The sequence below is a fragment of the Schistocerca piceifrons genome, chromosome 2 (assembly GCF_021461385.2).
Source record: "Schistocerca piceifrons isolate TAMUIC-IGC-003096 chromosome 2, iqSchPice1.1, whole genome shotgun sequence".
NCBI lineage: Eukaryota > Metazoa > Arthropoda > Insecta > Orthoptera > Acrididae > Schistocerca > Schistocerca piceifrons.
In genome coordinates this window covers 1,014,298,477-1,014,316,634 of record NC_060139.1, presented here as the reverse complement: position 1 = coordinate 1,014,316,634, position 18,158 = coordinate 1,014,298,477, and the positions used below count along the sequence as shown (strand labels likewise).

Here is an 18,158-nt window from a genome sequence, read left to right as displayed (position 1 = left end):
GTAAAAATGAGAAATGAAGATACGTTAAAAAAGACTAGGCAGGGTAACACGTCAGTGAAAGAACCTCGCGGGAAGAAGGAACAAGTCCGTGGGAGATTTAGTAGTTTCAAGGCATGGTTAAGAGATTATCAAAGGATAGTAAAAGGCGGAGGTCACTGTAAAACTAGCCTAAAACCTAGAGACTTCAAAAAATAATGCTGCTTTAAATATTTTCATTAACAAAGTCGAGGAAGGCAGACACCCTGGTGTGCATGGTGGGGCCTCCCTCCCTGCCACACGGGGTGATAACCCACGACGCCACGCCAATCAGCGTGCCGTTTTGCGCAAGTGGGCCGCCAGAGTCACCCTGAAAAAAAAAGTAAAAGTATGCAGGAAACATAGAAGCAAGCAGTAACAATGTACGGGGTAAGCCAGACGTCCGTAACCATTTGAAAATGCACTAATTCTCGGAGTAATGAAGGTAGAGAGATAAACATTGACACACACACACTTGACATGACATTGGGTTTTGTTGAGTCCAAAAACTGGCCAACTGGAGGTCAACACGTCTGTGACGCCGAGGGTCCGTCAGCGGCCACAGCTGAAGAATTCAGGCTACCGAAAATCCTAGAAATGTCGTGGAAACCCCACTTCATGACGAGAAGGTCATGGTGTGGTGTGAATTTGTCACATGAATCGTGTTGGGACTCTGTTTCTTCGAGGAAATGTATGGTGCTGCTTTTTAAACTGCGAGCGTGAAGGTTTCGATGTATGCCGATATGTTACAGATTCGCATTATCCATAGCCTGGCTGACAAACACCCGCTGAGAGGTACAACTTTTATACAGGATGACACTCCACCCGATATTGCAATACGTGTCAAAGATCTCTTGCCCTCATACTGGAGCGCCAATTCCGTCAAGCTTTCCCTCCCAGGACCTCAGACCTCAGTCGGTGTGATTACTGACTGCGATATTTCTGAAGCTGGAAGTTTACCGCTTTCGTCCGACATCTTTTCGATGCTAAAAGACAACATCCGACAGCAGTTTATCACCATACCTACTGATATGGTGTCAAGTGCTCTTTACAATTTTGTCCCTCGACTACAAGTGTTGTTGATGAATGGCGACCGACATGTTGAGCAATTGTTATAAAGAACATGGTGTTAGTTAAAAATCAATTGTTATGCTAATTTTTGCTTTTGCATTATATGAAGCGCCATCTGTTGGTCATTTTGTGCACTTTCTTTTTGTTTCAGTAATATACCATGTGATTTCAAGCACGTGTGTCACTTTTTACCTCTCTACCTACATAATTCCGTGTAGGACAGAATTTTCAAAGGTTAACGGAGTTTTGGGTCACACCATAGTACAAAGCAAACTCAACAGGAAACATTAAGATACTACTTCTAAAAACGTGAAGTGTGCAAGACGTAACAATAAACAACTACAGTTGTTTTATTTTGTAATGTATTACAGCCATTCTTATGCCACCTTGTCAGATACGAAACACTGAAATATAACCACTCTGAGTAAAGTTTATATCTAGAAAACTCCAATTTTAAGTATTCTGAAAGCAGATCAAATGCATTTGGTTATAGGAAGAAGCAAAGCAGTTATCTTTATTTTGCCAGCTTCTTACTTGTCCATGGAACATTTGTTAGTAGCTACTTTGCCAGAACGTACAAAGAAAAGTATGTACATGCAAAATGTTAAATGTAGGTAAAAGTAAAGTCTCTGGTGCAAATATACTGAAATAATAAGCAACCAGCTGCATAAAGAAATTTTATTTCTTTACCGGTTTCGGGCACTCAGTGCCCTTCTCCGGAAGGTTATGCCTGGCGCATTATTTGCAAGTGTCAGTAACAAACTGCATACAGCAAAATGACATCGTTCTAAAACATATATGCAGGAGCAATAAGCAGTACAATACTGAATCCATTAATACAATAAGAGCTCTTAGACGCCCACATGTAGGTCACAGTGCCAGCATAAAACTGGTGCAAGCCCGCTGCCGGTAGGTTGACCAGGCCACATGCGAAATGCAGCCTTTCTACAAGGCAACAACACTAGATGGGCGAGAGTGGCCAGTCCCTCGTTCTTGTCGCCTTTTACCCCCGCGAAAAGTTCCTGGCATTCAATTGAGCAGCTGGCTGTGTGGACCTGGGGCCGTCAATGGAGGCACTAGAATAAAAAAAATCCCCGCACCCAGCCGGGATCGACCCGGGACCTTCAGTGCCATTGTCTGCCTGCTACACCAAGTCGTTTACAACATGAAACACGCAAGGAGACGTTATATTCGTGGTAGAATAATTGCGCCAATATTTCGTAATTTAGTGGAAAAATTTGTGCCTCCCCATTAAATCATCAGCTACATCAGTCCGCGCCTTATGCTTTATTCTGCCATCTTGTCTAGTATTGTTTCACAGACGACAAATTCTTATCCAATCTCCTACTTCTTTTTGTTTTAAGTGCTCTTTTCTTAAACGAGATGTAACCGCAGTTTTGGATACTCTTTTTGACTGTTCGTCGTCAGCTGTGGCGCGGATTCTGTGATATGATAACATTCTATTCTACCAGAGGCAGTCAAATGAACACCTTGAGAGTATGATTAAAAACTGACATTACACGTCACTGTTCTGTGAGTTCCTACAGGCGGCAGAGTACTACAGACAAGCGAAACGCGGCAACAGTACCAGTTCAAAATGTCTGCCCCATTTGCGACGTACATCAAGGAAGAACAGCGTTTCGTCATACGTTTTCTCAGCACTGAAGGTACGAATCCCGGATCCTACTGAAATACACCGGACAAGGAAAATCAGTGTGGTAACACATGTCTATCACTGCAGCAAGTGTACGAGTGGAGTATAAAGTTTAGAAATGGCGTGACAACTGTGACAGACGTGCAGCACACAGGTCAGTTACACCACGTTGAGCCACCAAAATCTACTGCAGCAGTTGAAGCCAGTGTGGTGAAAATCGTCGCTTGACGGTGGACCGAATTGCCGCAGATTTGAACGTTAGTCACGGCTCAGCACATCACATCATCCAGGAAGTGTTTAAGATTCGCAAAGTGTTTGCAAGATGGGTGCGACGGAAGCTCACTCTGGAACTGAAAGAGCGACTACTGTAGGAAATCATAGACTATCACAAGTAACCCGTCGACTATCGTAGCTTTCCTACAAGCGTTTGGTAGTTAAGATTACAACTGCATTACCTGCACGTTAAGCGTGTTGCATACATATCGGGCGATATTCCGATTGTTTTGTTGGCATATGTGACCAGTATCTTAATAGCTTCCCCTAGAAATCGGAAGCGGTAAACCGTCTAGAAACTGCGTGAGGATATATAAAGGGCTGCGTAACCGTCGAAATATTTTTGTTCTTCATAGATATTCTCCTGTCCAGTACTTAAAAATAAACATTATTATTAGTAAAATTGAAATTTTCAACATTTAATTTAGATTTTAATCAAAAAATTGTTGATTTGTAATGTGAAACAGTGGAATGATGCACTAAAAACAAAGAAAAACAATATAGATTCATCATATAACGCTGTAGTGCTATAGCGCTAGAAAACGCAATTTCCTGAAAAAAGAAAGAAACAAACAAACATCGCTTCAATACTTCGTCAAACTCGTATAAAACATGTTTCTGGCATTCAAAATAAATTTCGCACTTATCAATAATAACAGCGAATTCTTGCCTTTGATCATGATGAAGAACGTTCAAGTGAAAAAAAGCATTTATACTCATAATATACTATGTCTTATATTTGTGCACGTAAAATGTACTTTCATCAGAAGTGATTGCTTTGGTTAAGACAAGCGCAGAAGTTCCGCGATAAATTAGTTTTTACAACTTATAAACACATTTCGTATTTAATTAGGATAAAGAATAAACAATGGTTCAACACTGAACGATGTGCGGTTTCAATATCGCGGAAAACAAGCAAAAGACAACGAGAAGTCATCGGCTCCCAGTTTCTCTCTTCATTTATGTTTTTTACCCCACCAATGTTACGATTATTACCGACAACCCTACTATTTCCTACGTCATTTATGTATCGTACCAAAACGAGTAAACAATAATTTTGATACAGTGCAACTGTAAGTGACGTGATGACGTCTATGAAAAGCCTTGGCGCATTGAAGCGGAAGGTGATTGTACCGAATTGTTTCCAGATCTATGGGTCAGCCAGAAAGGTGATGTGAGGAAAGATATTTCATTCCGTTGAAAAGCTGCAGCAGGCTGTGCACGAGTGGCTTTGTCACGAGCAGGAGAATTGCTTTTCATGGGGATCCACGCACTACGTACGCGCTGGAGGAAGCGTGTTGAACGACAATAATACTCTTGTGTTTCACTTTTGTTCCGTAAGAAAAATTAAAAAAAAAATTTTAAGGTTATCATTTGAGTCACCCCAGTATTTAGCCGTTTTTTTTATATATAGAGCAACAATGACGAAAAACATATCATTACCTAATGTTCTTGATTGATTCAGCGAGGTGCTAGTCACAAGCCATGAAACAAAACAGACAGTACCAAGTCTGTCCTAACCCTCACACCCTCGTTTTCAGTTTTCCGTCTTTCCATCATGACTGATCGGTAGTCGAACAAGGTACTTACGTTGCAGAGACTAATTCCTCCTGTGACTGGTCCTGTGCAGATCATGGTGTCAGTCAGCGGGTTCTCGGAAACGAAGTTGTCCACCAGCTGCCGACAAGTCGCTTCATCGATAACGACGACATCAACAGTCTGCAGGATATCTGGTTGGCTGCTATCCTCTGTAACTCCCCAGCCTGACGCAACAGCCGATGATCCAGCTGCGGAAGACAATTCTCTTAGTCCTCATGTTATTCAGGTGCAGAGGGCCAGCACATTTCTATGTGAAACAGAGCCTATTTTTAGATGGGAGGTCTTTTTGAGTGCAGACATGTTTGTGCTGCTTCTGAATTTTGAAAAGGCTCTGTCATGTTTAGAGACCAATAACTGACACGTAAAACAAATTTTTATGGAATTTCTAAAGGCATTGTTTAACAGAAATAGACCACCACCTGTAACACTTGTAATAAAAATAAGATGGTGGAGCTAATATGTTCGATGTTGGATTAAGTTGGTGTTTACATACATTCCTCCACAAAAACTGGAAGATCTTCTTTTTCTTACTGACATGTTTATGTGCAAATAATATTTTTAAAGCTCAGTGTTACAAGATGTCTTATCTCTGATGCTGCAGCGATTATGTTAAGTGCCAACGAGCTAGGGAAAGGAATGGTTAGGGATTTAGAATGGAAAGATGGAGAGAGGTCATTACAAGGAAGCAAAGTATCTACGAACACGTAAACCATAAAACCATGAAACTAGTGGAAATAGCTAATGTAATTTTCTGTTTTAAAGAGGATGGCAGCTTGGTTTGAAAACTAAACAGGACGAGACTATGGAACATAAAGAATAAACAGAGCATCCACATTGACACATCCGAGTTCTCTAAAGAATGTATAGGACTGCATTCATTGTAGGGGTATGGATAATAAATCAAAATGGCTTAAGGACTATGCCGAGGATAGGGCAAACTCTTCACTCCTTTCAATTCACGCATTTAAAAGAGTGAAAGGAAGGGATAAAAGCTGGAATAAAGATACGTGAGCTGTACTGGTAAACGTTCTTTTATATACTGTATGTACCATTGGCGTGTAAGCTACTGCTGCGATATACAGTTCCATCAATGTAGAATTCTTCTACTATTCACTTGCGGTGTTAACCAGACTCTTATTCGTAAAACAACACTGCACAACACAATTAAAGGATCAGTTTTTCTAAAAGCCGTAATTGTCTCCCATTGTGACGTAGAAGGTTGAAATTTGGCTCAAAGCTGCCTACGGCATTCATTTGTAACGTCGCAAAAGCGTGGCATACTGCGACGTCACTTTCGAGCTCGGAGACGCTTCGAACAGCAAAGTTTCGACATCAGAGGAAAAAAGGACAGAGCTCGAAAGTTAATTTGAGATGTAAGATAGGTTAACGATGGAACATTGGTACCAAATTTCCCCAAAATCCTTCCCAAAGCCACCGCGAACGTGTCACACATTACAGCCCCTCATACCCACATTTCACAGCTTCTTTTCTAGCCTCTATGATGGAATTCAAAACTGAAACTCCCAGCGTTGGAATCAGCCGGTTTTCTAATGGGTGGTCGAGGAAAACATGTCAGACATGAAGAAGAAATAATGATGTCTTCAGTGGGCCAACAGGTAAATGGTAATGCCTAGAAAGATTCTTTGTATAAGGCGTGAGATATTAAATTTGATTGGAACAAACAAATATGAAAGTGCGTCATCTGGTACAGGCAAAAGGTAACAAAGACGACTGAATATGAAATTGTCAGCTTCTGGAAAATGGTAAAGCAGGGGTGGATAGAGAAGAATTAGTGTAAGGTTTTAGATGTCACATATAGAAAATTAAAGGAACCTGTTGAGGGAAGAGAAGCAGTTGTATGAAAACTAAACATTCGGATAGGGTGATAATATTATTGGAAGAACCTAATATGGGAATGAATATATAGGGAAGCTATATTAAAGAAAGAAATTTGATGACGGTATTGTGGAAGAAAGAAAGAGGAAAGATGAAAATGGGATGTGGTATAATATACTGCGAGCAGAATTAGATAACGCCCTTCGAGACCCATGGTTGCTGGAGTGGGCCAGATTTCTACAGAATTTTTAATATAATAGGGAGAGCCAGCAAGAACAAAACTGTTCCACTTGGTATGTGGGATATATGTGGCATAGAAAATACCCTCAGACATTAAGGAGTATAGTAATCCAATACTAAAGAAGCCAGGTTTTGAGAGGTGTATTATCGAATTATCACTACAATAAGCTGTTGTAAAATATTGCGTAGGAATAGCTATGGTTCAATGGAATGACTGTTAGATGCCGTCCTGAGATGTTCTTGAAGCAATGCGGATCATACACCGATTCTTAGAGGATACATTGAAGAAAAGCATTCCCACGACTATACAATTTGTAGAGTTTGAAAAAAGCTTTAGAAAATGTTGACAGTAAAATATCTTCCTAATTCTGAAGTTAACGCTGATAAAATACAAGAAATTAAAATTTATCTACAAATTGGGAGAATCTAGACTGTAGCTCCAAGAGCCAAAAACAAAAGCTCGGCGGTTCTGGCTCAATTGGAAAAAAGGAAAGATCTGACGTTCTAGCCACAGAACACAGAAGGCCAATAGAACACGAGCACCAGCCGTGTCATCCGCCAGCGAATAGCGTCATTTGGACTCGTTGTCAGGGGCAGGTGGGGGAGGGGGGGGGGGGGGCATTTGGTCAGCAAACCGCTCTCCCGGCTGCTGTCGGGTTGGCAGACCTGGCGGGAGCTCCTTCTACTAGGGATCTTCTGAAGGAGTGTAGCCGTGGTCTACAAAGGAGTGAGACAGTATTGTAGCCTACCACCATGTTATATTTATATGCATTGGGCAAGTAATAAAAAATTAAAAAGAAAGTTCAGGGAGCATAAATGAAACATTAAGGTTCGCCAGTGTCATTGAAATTTTGTCTGAGATGGGAAAGGACTTGGAATATCAGTTGAAGAGAATCGGCAATGGAAATATGAATGACAGTTTTGTTATTATAATTGAGTACAACTGGAACAAGTTTTCATAAACTTGCAATACATAGCTGGTCCATGCTATGAATATTATATGCTCTGATAAAATGACATTTTTGTTGATACAATGAACACGAATAAATTGAAATGTGTCCTCGGAGTCTTTCGCGACGGCATGCATGAATAAAATGTTCTCGGTTTTCCAGCCGCGTAAGTTCCAATAAAACCCTCGAGCTTTCGATGACCATCTCCGCCATCGCAGTCTGGAGTTCACCGAGCGCGCGCGCGTAAGTCGACCCGGGCAGCTAGCAGAGCTATTGCCCGTGGCAGCAGCGCTAACGTCAGGTGGCGCCAGGGGCAGGCGCCACGTTTTAAACTGCCGCTCCCCGTCGAGCATCTGTCTCTGCTTTCCTTCGATTCCAACGTCTGCCCCCGTGCCCTGCTGAGTGTGTATCCTTTGTCTCTGTTGAAACTGTTGTTGTTTAAGCGACTCTCGGCCGCTTCCTTTATAACGGAGTCCCAATATGTAGACGCATGGGCCAACACTTTTGTATTTTCGAACTGTATTTTGCGTCCGTTTTCTAAGCAATTCTCTGCTGTGATAGACTTGTCAAGCTACCTTTGTTTTATATGGCTCTTGTGCTCAGTACAACGCTCCGCAACAGTGTGAATTGTTTGTCCGATATACACACTGCCACATTCACATAGTGCAACATACACACCGGACACTCGAAGAGCAATGTCATCTTTAACAGGGCGCAACATATCTCGTATCTTGGAGGCGGGCCGGAACACTGGTCTTAGCCCATGCTTCTGGAGCAGACGTCCTAACTTACTGCTGGTTGCTCCACAGGATGGCAGGAATACAGTCCGTTTCGCCCTCTACTGATTCACCATGTGTCTTTCGTCGACGGCCCTTGAAAGAATATGCGATGTCTCTTTTGCTGTATCCATTTTCCCCGAAAACACGTTTTAAGTTCTGCAATTCAGACTGTAGGTGGTCGTCGTCAGAGATAAAATGTGAATACTGGAATTCTCCAGACAGACAGAAGACTATATGATTATTTGAATATATTTTCAGATAGGTAACTTTATTTTATTGGCAATACTCATTCCTTTATTATGAGAAATGTAATAACGAGTTACACTTGTAATTTCGAATCAGAGCTGTTGATACGTTTGGTGTTTTGCACAGGTATTGTATATCACTTTATTCAAACTCAGTCCACGGTTCAATGTTACTATGTATTGGCACTTATGGCGCTGTCAGGTGGGCCTGACTAGATCCTCTTTCTATAAAACAGATAACCAAAGGTAAAATCAGTATCTATGCCACACAGAAAGATTCTCGTGCAATATACATCGTGTGCGGCCAGTCCTAGTCGAGATGAAATGTAATGCCCAGTTGTTGTCAATCCAAGACGGAAACCCTGGGCCGATAACTTATTTTGGATATAAATAATACTTTGTGAGTCATAAAGAAGTATTTGTGGATTACTCATGCTCTGAAAATGGGCAGCAGTCAAGCCCACAAACGCGTATTCTATTTTGGAGCCTTATAATGATAGAACAGACACTGTCACCACATTCAAAACACAGAGTAGGAAGGATTGGAGAAACTACAGGGGAGTCAAATTGATACCATACTATGAGCACGTATATGAAAAGATCCTGGAGGTCAGGATTCGAACAAAGATCGAGAACAAATCGAGAGAGAGACTGCATAGTGTCAGATCTCGGAGCTCAACTATTGACCTCATATTTGCTGTGAGGCAGGTGCAGGAGCACCACTACGAATTTGGTGAAGATCTTGTGATGGCATTTCTAGATATAGAAAAAAACATTTGACAGCGCCTGTAAAAAAAGGTCAGGAAGCACTAGAAAATAAAGGAATGGAAAAAGAGACAACAAGCAGAATGGAGCAGATGTACTGTGGAAGACTCAGTTGTGTGAAAGCGGAAAATGTGAGCATAGATTGGCTCCAGCAAAGAAGTGGTTTCACACAGCGCAGTGCATTCTCGTCTCTTCTCTTCAATGTGATTTTGGATGTTTACTGATAACTGGATGATTTGGGGAAACAGGGAGGAGGAGATTCAGGAACTGCTGGATAATAGGGAAGAAACTGTGAAACATTATAGAATGAAATGTAATGTAAACTAATGTGAGATCCTGCTTACAACTAGAAAGCAAGATAGAGTAAGCAACGGAATAAGGACTGGAGATGAATAATAGCAGATAGCGGAAAGTATCAAGCACTGGGGTAGCGTCTCAGAGAAAAATGGAAGAAATAAGAAAGAGGTCAATGAGTGTGACTGAGAGACAAAAGCATTCTTGCAAAGTGGCAGAGCCTAGTTTGTAACAAAGACGCCCCACAAAGAACGGCAGAAGTAATATATAGAAGTTACTACATTCCAATACTGACCTATACATCTGGAACATTAGTAATGAAGAAAAGACATAAGAGTTCATGCGAAGTAGGACAGCAGTAGCTAGGAGAGACACGACGAGGAATGAAAGGATAGCGGAAATAGTGAAAGAGGAACCCTGAGAGCAGAATAGAAGCATCAAGGCTAAGATTGTATGGGCACTTAAAGAGGACAGAAAACAAGAGGATTCCCAAGTAGATACATAAAATGGAGAATCGAAGGAAATAGCAAGAGGAAGACCAAGGGATAGATGGCTGAAATGTGTCGAGGTGTGTGTTGAAAAAAGAGATGAGGTCTGGACGAGACTGAACACAGAAATATGGTGGGGAAAACGGGATTAGATGGTGACCCAGTCTGGGGCTGGAAATTGATCAAAGTGATGATAGTGATACAGATCGAACAGTTGTCACTTTCACTATTATATCAGAATCCTAATTTTATACACTGTTTTAACAGGAGCTACAGCCGTCAAATATTTCTTAGCACGGGCAACTGAATTATTAATGCCGACTAGTCGTCAGTAGGAAGCATCGTGTCAGGGGGTATTCGGTGATTCATTATTTTAATATCAAGACATTTCAACTTGTAACCTGAGCAGAATGAAGGGAGTTCGTACTAAAAACTTTTTACACATGCGCATATAAAATCTTGTGAGAGCTAGGCCGCGTCACATTCCTCTTGAACTGCTTCTCGAACTCTGTGTTTCGCCACCTTTGCTCGAATATTCTTCAGATGTCCTCTGGTGTCCTTGTGTGGCTGAACACTTGCAAGAACGTAATCACCCAAAAGATTTTATCTTCAGTGGCAACATTCACGGAAGCCAGCAAACGCATTTAGACATATTTTGCACTGATACTGTAAAGTTATTAGAAATACTACATCAGTGTAAATAGCAGCTTCCTCTAATAGTCCTCAAGTACCTAAAAATTTATTTCTGTTAGTGTATTTTCAGTTTATATTTTCTTTAATAATTGTGTGCTTCACTTACAAACAGTTTAGTACCGTATATTTACCGGTTGAGAACATACCTGTGGGGATGTCTCCGGCGTTGGGCAGGCTAATGGGCTGCACGTAAGAGTTGAACGTGAAGGCAGTCCTCAGTCTGAAGACGGCGATGTCGTTGGGGTTCACGTTATTTCCACTGTAGAAGAACGCTAGTTACAGAGCTACATATTGGCATAACAAAACAGAAAATGAGTAATAAAGGAGAGGATAATAAATTATTAAACATATTAATTTGAGTAAAATTTATGATATAAACTATACTGGCACAGAAACGTAGGGCTCGATAACTGTCCTGTGATCCTCATAGCCGTAAAATGACTACATTGATCAAAATTCATGCACCTGTTTTATTTGATTCCTCCTTTCCTCTTCATTTTTTATCCTGGCTTAGGAAATCTGAGCAATATAATTCATGGATTCTGAGATTATGTTTTGTTATTAAGGTAAACACATCTTATTTGCTTCTCGTGTAAATTAAGAAACAATTCTTGCAATAGAAACGTTTATGTGACCTTCATGTACATTTGATACGAGATGACGTGGACATTTGTCCACCGCTATCGCAGAGGAAACTTCAAAATTAATTTATATGCCGTTAAAAATGTTACTTGTCGCAGTTGAGGGATTTCAGACGGCTCAGTGCGTAACAAACTCGCACTTGAGCATATCAGTTGTCTCTTAAACTCGGTTCAAAGATGTACAGGAATAAACAAATCGTTTTCTCCTTCACCTAATATGGAGGGGTCGACTGAATATCGGTGTAGCCATCATGCGCAGCAAGGTGTATAGCGGCATAGAATGGTGAACAGCAATTAGCGGAAAGACCTGACCAGATATGTTACATTCCTTCGGTCAACTAGAAAGATAAAGTTTGAACTAAATGTTATACTTTTGTGTAAACACATTCTTCGTTGTAGTTATTGTTTTACATTTTCATTGAACTCACGACTTGTGCAGTTCCTGTGTTCTGGTCCCAGTCCTTCCTAGGTCTACCATCAGTTCTCATTCCTGGAAGATTCAATTCTCACCCCCTTTGAGATATGCTGTTATCATCCATACATCTCATCTGGCCGTACCATTCCAGATGTTTTCCTTTGTGCCCACTACTAAAATACTGAATCGATTTTTATTGTTCGCTTGATGTCTTAATGCATTACTCTATTCATTATTGTGATTTTACAACTTCATTTTCAACTCATCATTTCGTTTGCTGGAGCCCTTCCCTCAGTTTCTTTGTTAAGTGGTGCCCACACATACATCCCAAACGACAGTGTTTTCTACAAAACCCCTACGCAGTCAGTTATCGTAGCTTTGGGAATACTGCTATTGCATAATACTGGATGTAGCTGCGTAGCTGTCTATTCACGACCTTTCCTATCATTTTTAATTCTGTACATTTTGAATATTCCTCCCCTCCGCTGTCAGTGTCACTTCTAAGTACTTACACTAGATAGTGTGCTCAATAACTATGTAATTGGTTTTTAAGCCAGGCCCTTTCACATATATAATCATAGACTGCGTCATTCCATCTTTAAACCCCAATTCTCGCTTTCTTCCGCTAATTTTCCAAGTGTACATCTTACGTATTGTACGTCATTTTTGGAATACAACCAACGACCAGCTTAGAGACAGAAATGATGATATTTTCTGCAAGACCCGACCATCATTTTGCAGGACAATGCTCAAGCACGTACAGTGCAAGCTGCTATTGATTTGTTTGACTGATGGGGCTGCTAAGTGCTATACCACCTACTGCACTCCTCTGACTTAAGCCCTCGTAAGTTCAACTCCATTTCTAATCTTAAGGAAACACTTCACGGCATTCGCTTCAGAACTGCTACAAATTCGTCGGGCAATAGACCGCGCCACTCGAACTGTCAACACAACTGGCACTGCTATGGGTATCCTACGACTTCCACATCGCTGGCAACTGGTTATACACAACGCTGGTGACTACTATGAAGGTCAGTAAAACTTTGAAACACGTATCTAATTTGTACGAGCTGTAAATAACAGCGAATATTAAAGTTCCAACCCTCGTATCATGGGAATAATAAATAAAGCAGATGAGCTCTTAGTGCGTTAAGTGTCAGTATATATGGGTGCAATTTAGCACTTTACACGTGCAGATCTAGCATGAATAAAGAAGGAGCTGCCATTTACACAAAAAGGGTGTAAGTACAAAATTGTAGAAGTAAGCAAGTTTTGTGTCGATCAGCACTTTCAAGTTTGTGCTGATATTAGCAATAGTGTACTGGTAGGTCCCTATTAGGAGATTGGGAGCTATTCATAAAAAGTTTGATTCCCTGTTATGCTGTCTGTCTGACAAAACGAAGTTATTAATATATGGTGACTTCAATGTTAACTTTCTAAGGAATTATGACAGGAAAAGTGAACTAGAAGTGTTATTAATGACAAATAACTCAGAATCAGTGATCAACTTCCTTATATGTATACCTCAAAACAGTAGCACTCTAATACATAATGTATTTGTGCAGCATGAGGATGTAAACTAGCACACTATTTCCCTGTGACAAATATATTATCAATCCATAATGCACAGTTGAATACCTTACAAAACATAGCAGGGAGTACAGGTCAGAAACCATTACTTAAATTGTAAGTCTGGTCAAACTGGTATCTATAAAGCACTCCAGAGAAAGTTTAAGAAATGTTAATTGGGGAGATGTGTATAATAGGCCAAATGCTAATGATAAATGTAATATTTTTCTTGATCAATTTATATCACTTTTCGAACACTGTTTGCCCAAAATAATTACTAAATTTAACACCAAACACTTTTCAAAGATATCTTGGATTACTACAGGTATTAAAGTGTCTTCAGAAGGAAAAAAGAAAATTATATGAGACAGCAAGAATTAGTAAAGACCCAGACGTAATTTTACACTATAAAAATTATTGTAACATTCTGAGTAAATCAGAAAATCTAAAAATATGTGTACTCAGGCAATACAATCAAATCAATATGGACTGTTGTTAGAAGACAGACAGGAAAAGTAACCAATAGGGTAGCTAGCATTACGATCAAATAGAATGAGACAATATTAACCAAACGTACACAAGCAGCTAATGTATTTAACAACCATTTCTGAAGTGAAGGTAAAAAAATCGGTGAAATAATTCAAAAGAAAAAACCAAGCAGTATGTGGAAGAGCCAGTTTTGAGAGATCCTTGTCAGATTAACTTTCATTTAACAACCTCCTGTGAAATTATGAAAATCATTAAATGTTTGAAAAATAAATGATCTGTTGGAGTAGACGACACCTCTGACAAGATATTAATAGAATGTGGAGCAGTTAGAGCTGATGTTCTGAGTTACATCTGTGATGCATCACTAACTCAAGGTTCTTTCTCACACAGGTTTAAACATGCCATTTTCAAGGCTCTCTACAGCATTTTCAAAAATTGTCGCGAAGGTAATGTACTCAAGAGTGGTTAGCCATTCATCAGTGATGGGACACTTAGTAAATCACAGTTTGGATTTCGAAAATGCTGTTCTACTGAAACAGCAATATTTAATTTCAGTGCCCACATAATAGACTCTTTAAATAGTAAAATGTCACCAATATTAATTTTCTGTGACTTATCCAAAGCATTTGATTCTGTGAACCTTGACATTATGTCATAGAAATTACAATTCTATGGTATAAATGGAACAGAATATGAGTGGTTTAAATCACATCTACAGAACAGGAAGCAACTTTATATGGTTTAAGTGAATTATGGATGTTTCCCACTTCATCTATCTGGAGTGAAATTACATTAGGTGTTTCATATGGTTTAACCATGGGTCCCCTTTTGTTCTTGATACATATGAATGACATCCCATCTTATCTGAAAATAGAAGGTTAACTGACACTGTTTTCTGATGATACAAGCGTAATTATTAATCCAGTAAAAGAAACTCCAATAGAAAAAGATACAAATAACGTCGCTGGAAAAGTTATTGATTAATTTTCTGCAAACGGGCTTGTTCTGAACTTTGAAGAAACACAGTACATCCAGTTTTCTGCTGCAAGGAGTACAGTTCCCTCAATAAATATAACACATCAACAGAAGTCAGTAGGCAGTAGGCAGGGTATTGCATACTTAGCTTTTGGGTGCACACATAGATGAGTATCTTAATGGGAAAATTAGTATTTTGGATCTCCTAAAGCTACTAGGTACAGCTACTTTTTTAATCATAATAATTGCTAATTTTGATGATATAGAAATTAGCAAACTAACATACGTTGCATACTTTCACACTCTGATATCATACAGATAATATTTTGGAGTAACTCAACAGATAGGCAAAAAGTATTCGATGCTCAAAAGAAAATGGTTTGTAAAACATGTTTGGCTCATAGTCGCAACTTCTTATAGGTATCTGTTTAAAAGATTAGGAATTCTTGCAACAGCCCCACATTACTTTACTCAGTAATGAAATAAATTTTCAACAGCATGGACCAGTTTAAAAACAACAGTGACATTCTTGATTGTAATAACAGAAGAAAGAAAGAGTCGCACTGTCCTCTAGTTAACCTGTCTGTGGGACAGAAAGGGGTAAAATAAGCTACTGTAAAACTTTTCGATAAATTACCAGATGAAATAAAATGTCTGACGGACAGCAGTAATAGTTTCATAAGTAAATTGAAATCATATCTCCTTGACAGCTCCTTTTATACCATAGATGTATTCTTGAAAAGGAATAAATAAATCTATAGGTATAATATGTGCATTTTGTGCCATTTAAGGTAATGGAGCAGAAAATAAAAATTTCATTAAAAAAACGTTGATTCATTGGTGTGTTTCTTATGCACTTGACATATTCCACGTCATAACGGTTACCGTAAGATTGATCAGTGGTACACGTAACTAACTAACTGTTTGCTCTTATCCACTCTCTCCTATGCATTCAGCGGTGGAATTCCCACTGTACTCTTAATGATATCCTTGCTTTTAATTTCGCCGAAGGTTGTTTTGACTTTTCTGTATTCTGTGATAGTCCTTATGACAATTATTTCTTTTCCAATTTTTTCACATTTTTTCTTGTAGCCATTTCGCCTGAGCTTTCGTGCACTTCATGTTATTTCATTTCCAAGTGACATGTGTTTCTGTATTCCTAAATTTCCCTGGACATTTTCTTACTTCCTTCGTCCGCCGATCAAATTAAGTATTTATTCTATTATCCATTCTTTCTTCACAGTTACCTTCCTTGTACCCACATTTTTCTCTCCAACTTCTGCGGTTTTCGTATTTAGGTATGTCCATCCCTCTGCAACTGAACTCCCTACTGAGATGTTCATTATGGCAGTATCTATAGTCTCAGAAAACTTGAAACGTATCTTCTCATTTCTTAGTACTTATGGATCCCACTTATTGGACATTCATTCTTTCTGACTAGTCTCTTAAACTTCAGCTTACCCTCCATCTTTAACAAACTGCAATCTGCGTCTGTATATGCTCCTGGTTGCGATTTACAATCCAGTATCTGACTGCGAAAATTCTGCCTGGCAATGATGTAATCTAACTTAAGTCTTCTTGTATCTCCCGGCCTTTACGAAGCTCCTTCTCTTATGATTCTTGAACAGAGTATTCGCTATTATAATCTGAAATTTATCGAGTACTCAGTTAGTCTTTATCCTCTTACTCGTACTACCAAGCCCACATTCTCTCGTTAACCTTTTCTCTTATTCTTTTCCTACAACCCCACTCCATCCTCCATGACTATTAGGTATTAATCTCGCTTTACGTATTGAATTCGCTTCATCTTCTGCTAGCTACGTCGTCATGCATACCTGAACTATTGTTATCGGTGTTGGCTTACTGTTGATTCTGGTAATAACAAACCTGCCTCTGAACTGTTCACAGTAACTCACTGTGTGCCCTACTTTCCAATTCATAACGCATGCTACTTTTCCGTTACACCATTTTCTGCTGCTACTGATATAACCCTGCAGTCGTCGAATCAGAAGACGTCTTTCTTCTCTTTCGCTTTACTAATGCCCTCTATATTTAGATTGAGCCTCAGCGATTCCCTTTTCAGATATTCTGTCTTCCATACCATGTTCAAACTTCTGACACTCCACTCTCCGACTCGCAGCATGTTATCATTTCGTTGGTTATTCAATTGTTTTCGCATGATCACCATCCCCTATGCAGTCCCCTAGTGCGGATCCGAATGGGGACTAGTCTGTAATATTTTGCCAATGGATAGATCATCATTACACTTTCATTTACAGGCCACATGTCCTGTGGGTGCAAGTAATTATCTTTAATTTAGTGGTTTCCATTGTCTGCCTCTCATATCGTAGATCATTGGTGAGTCTTCCGCATTTCATGGGGAGTTTTTCACCCCTACGGCAAGAGAGTGTCCTGAACCTCTGTCCATTCCTCTGCCCTCTCTGAGAAGGCCGTTGGCAGGATGAGTTTGACTTCTTACGCCGGAAATCTTTGCCCGCCATTGCTGACGATTTTCATTCACAATTTAAGCAGTGGCGGGGTTCTAAACCAGGGTCGAAGACGTTGTCGTTACTAATCAAAGACGCTGTCCGTCGACCACGGGTACATCCTTCTTAATCTGGACGCTTCGTTACTGGTCTTCGACTCTTGTAGGTCCTCCTACTAAGCAAATACAAACAAATGGGACGAAGAAACATAGGAGTAACCAAAACCATTTGGAGGATACGGACTAGTCACCATAAGAAGGTGCGGCGTGCTAAGCCTAAATACTTGCAGGGGATGACGGTGATGATGATGATATCTTAAACATCTGCAAACTGTTAGAAATACAGAACTTAAACGCACATGAGTTGTTTAGTTAGCGAAATTTTCATGCACGCTGTGAAACTATCTCACTGCATGTACTCACCTTGGGTAGTCGGGGTGCGGGATCATTTGCGAAACCCTTGCCTCCTGCTCCGTGCCTTCGTCTGTGCTCAAGTCCAGTTCTCCAGCCACTGCCTAGAAGAATAACTTGCCGTTATCTCACGCTCTTTTCCACAGTCCGTTGGAGAAACTTAAACAGCAGTGTGATATTAGAGAGCCTGTCTTATCATGAATCACGATGAAAAGTTCCTTTTGACATGCATGGATGTCCAAAGGAACTTTGCATCGTAATTCAGAATAAC

At 39.9% G+C, this 18,158-nt stretch overlaps 1 protein-coding gene across 1 annotated transcript; it reads right to left on the bottom strand.

Annotated features, from left to right (window-relative positions):
* Nucleotides 1-202: 202 nt before the first annotated feature.
* LOC124776073 (trypsin-7-like) lies at nucleotides 203-17,925 on the bottom strand. Its single transcript, XM_047250916.1, has 4 exons — nucleotides 17,900-17,925; nucleotides 11,049-11,161; nucleotides 4,604-4,800; nucleotides 203-346 (listed from the first exon to the last, which is right to left on the bottom strand). Exons 1-4 carry the CDS (start codon nucleotides 17,923-17,925, stop codon nucleotides 203-205), a joined length of 480 nt encoding a protein of 159 aa, XP_047106872.1.
* Nucleotides 17,926-18,158: the final 233 nt, after the last annotated feature.

Coding starts and splice junctions, on each gene's coding strand:
- LOC124776073 (XM_047250916.1), bottom strand. CDS start 17,925: ATGATCCCGCACCCCGACTACCCAAG. Junction 11,162..17,899: donor CCGCACCCCGACTACCCAAG/GTGAGTACATGC, acceptor GTTCTTCTACAG/TGGAAATAACGTGAACCCCA. Junction 4,801..11,048: donor CGCCGGAGACATCCCCACAG/GTATGTTCTCAA, acceptor TGTCTTCCGCAG/CTGGATCATCGGCTGTTGCG.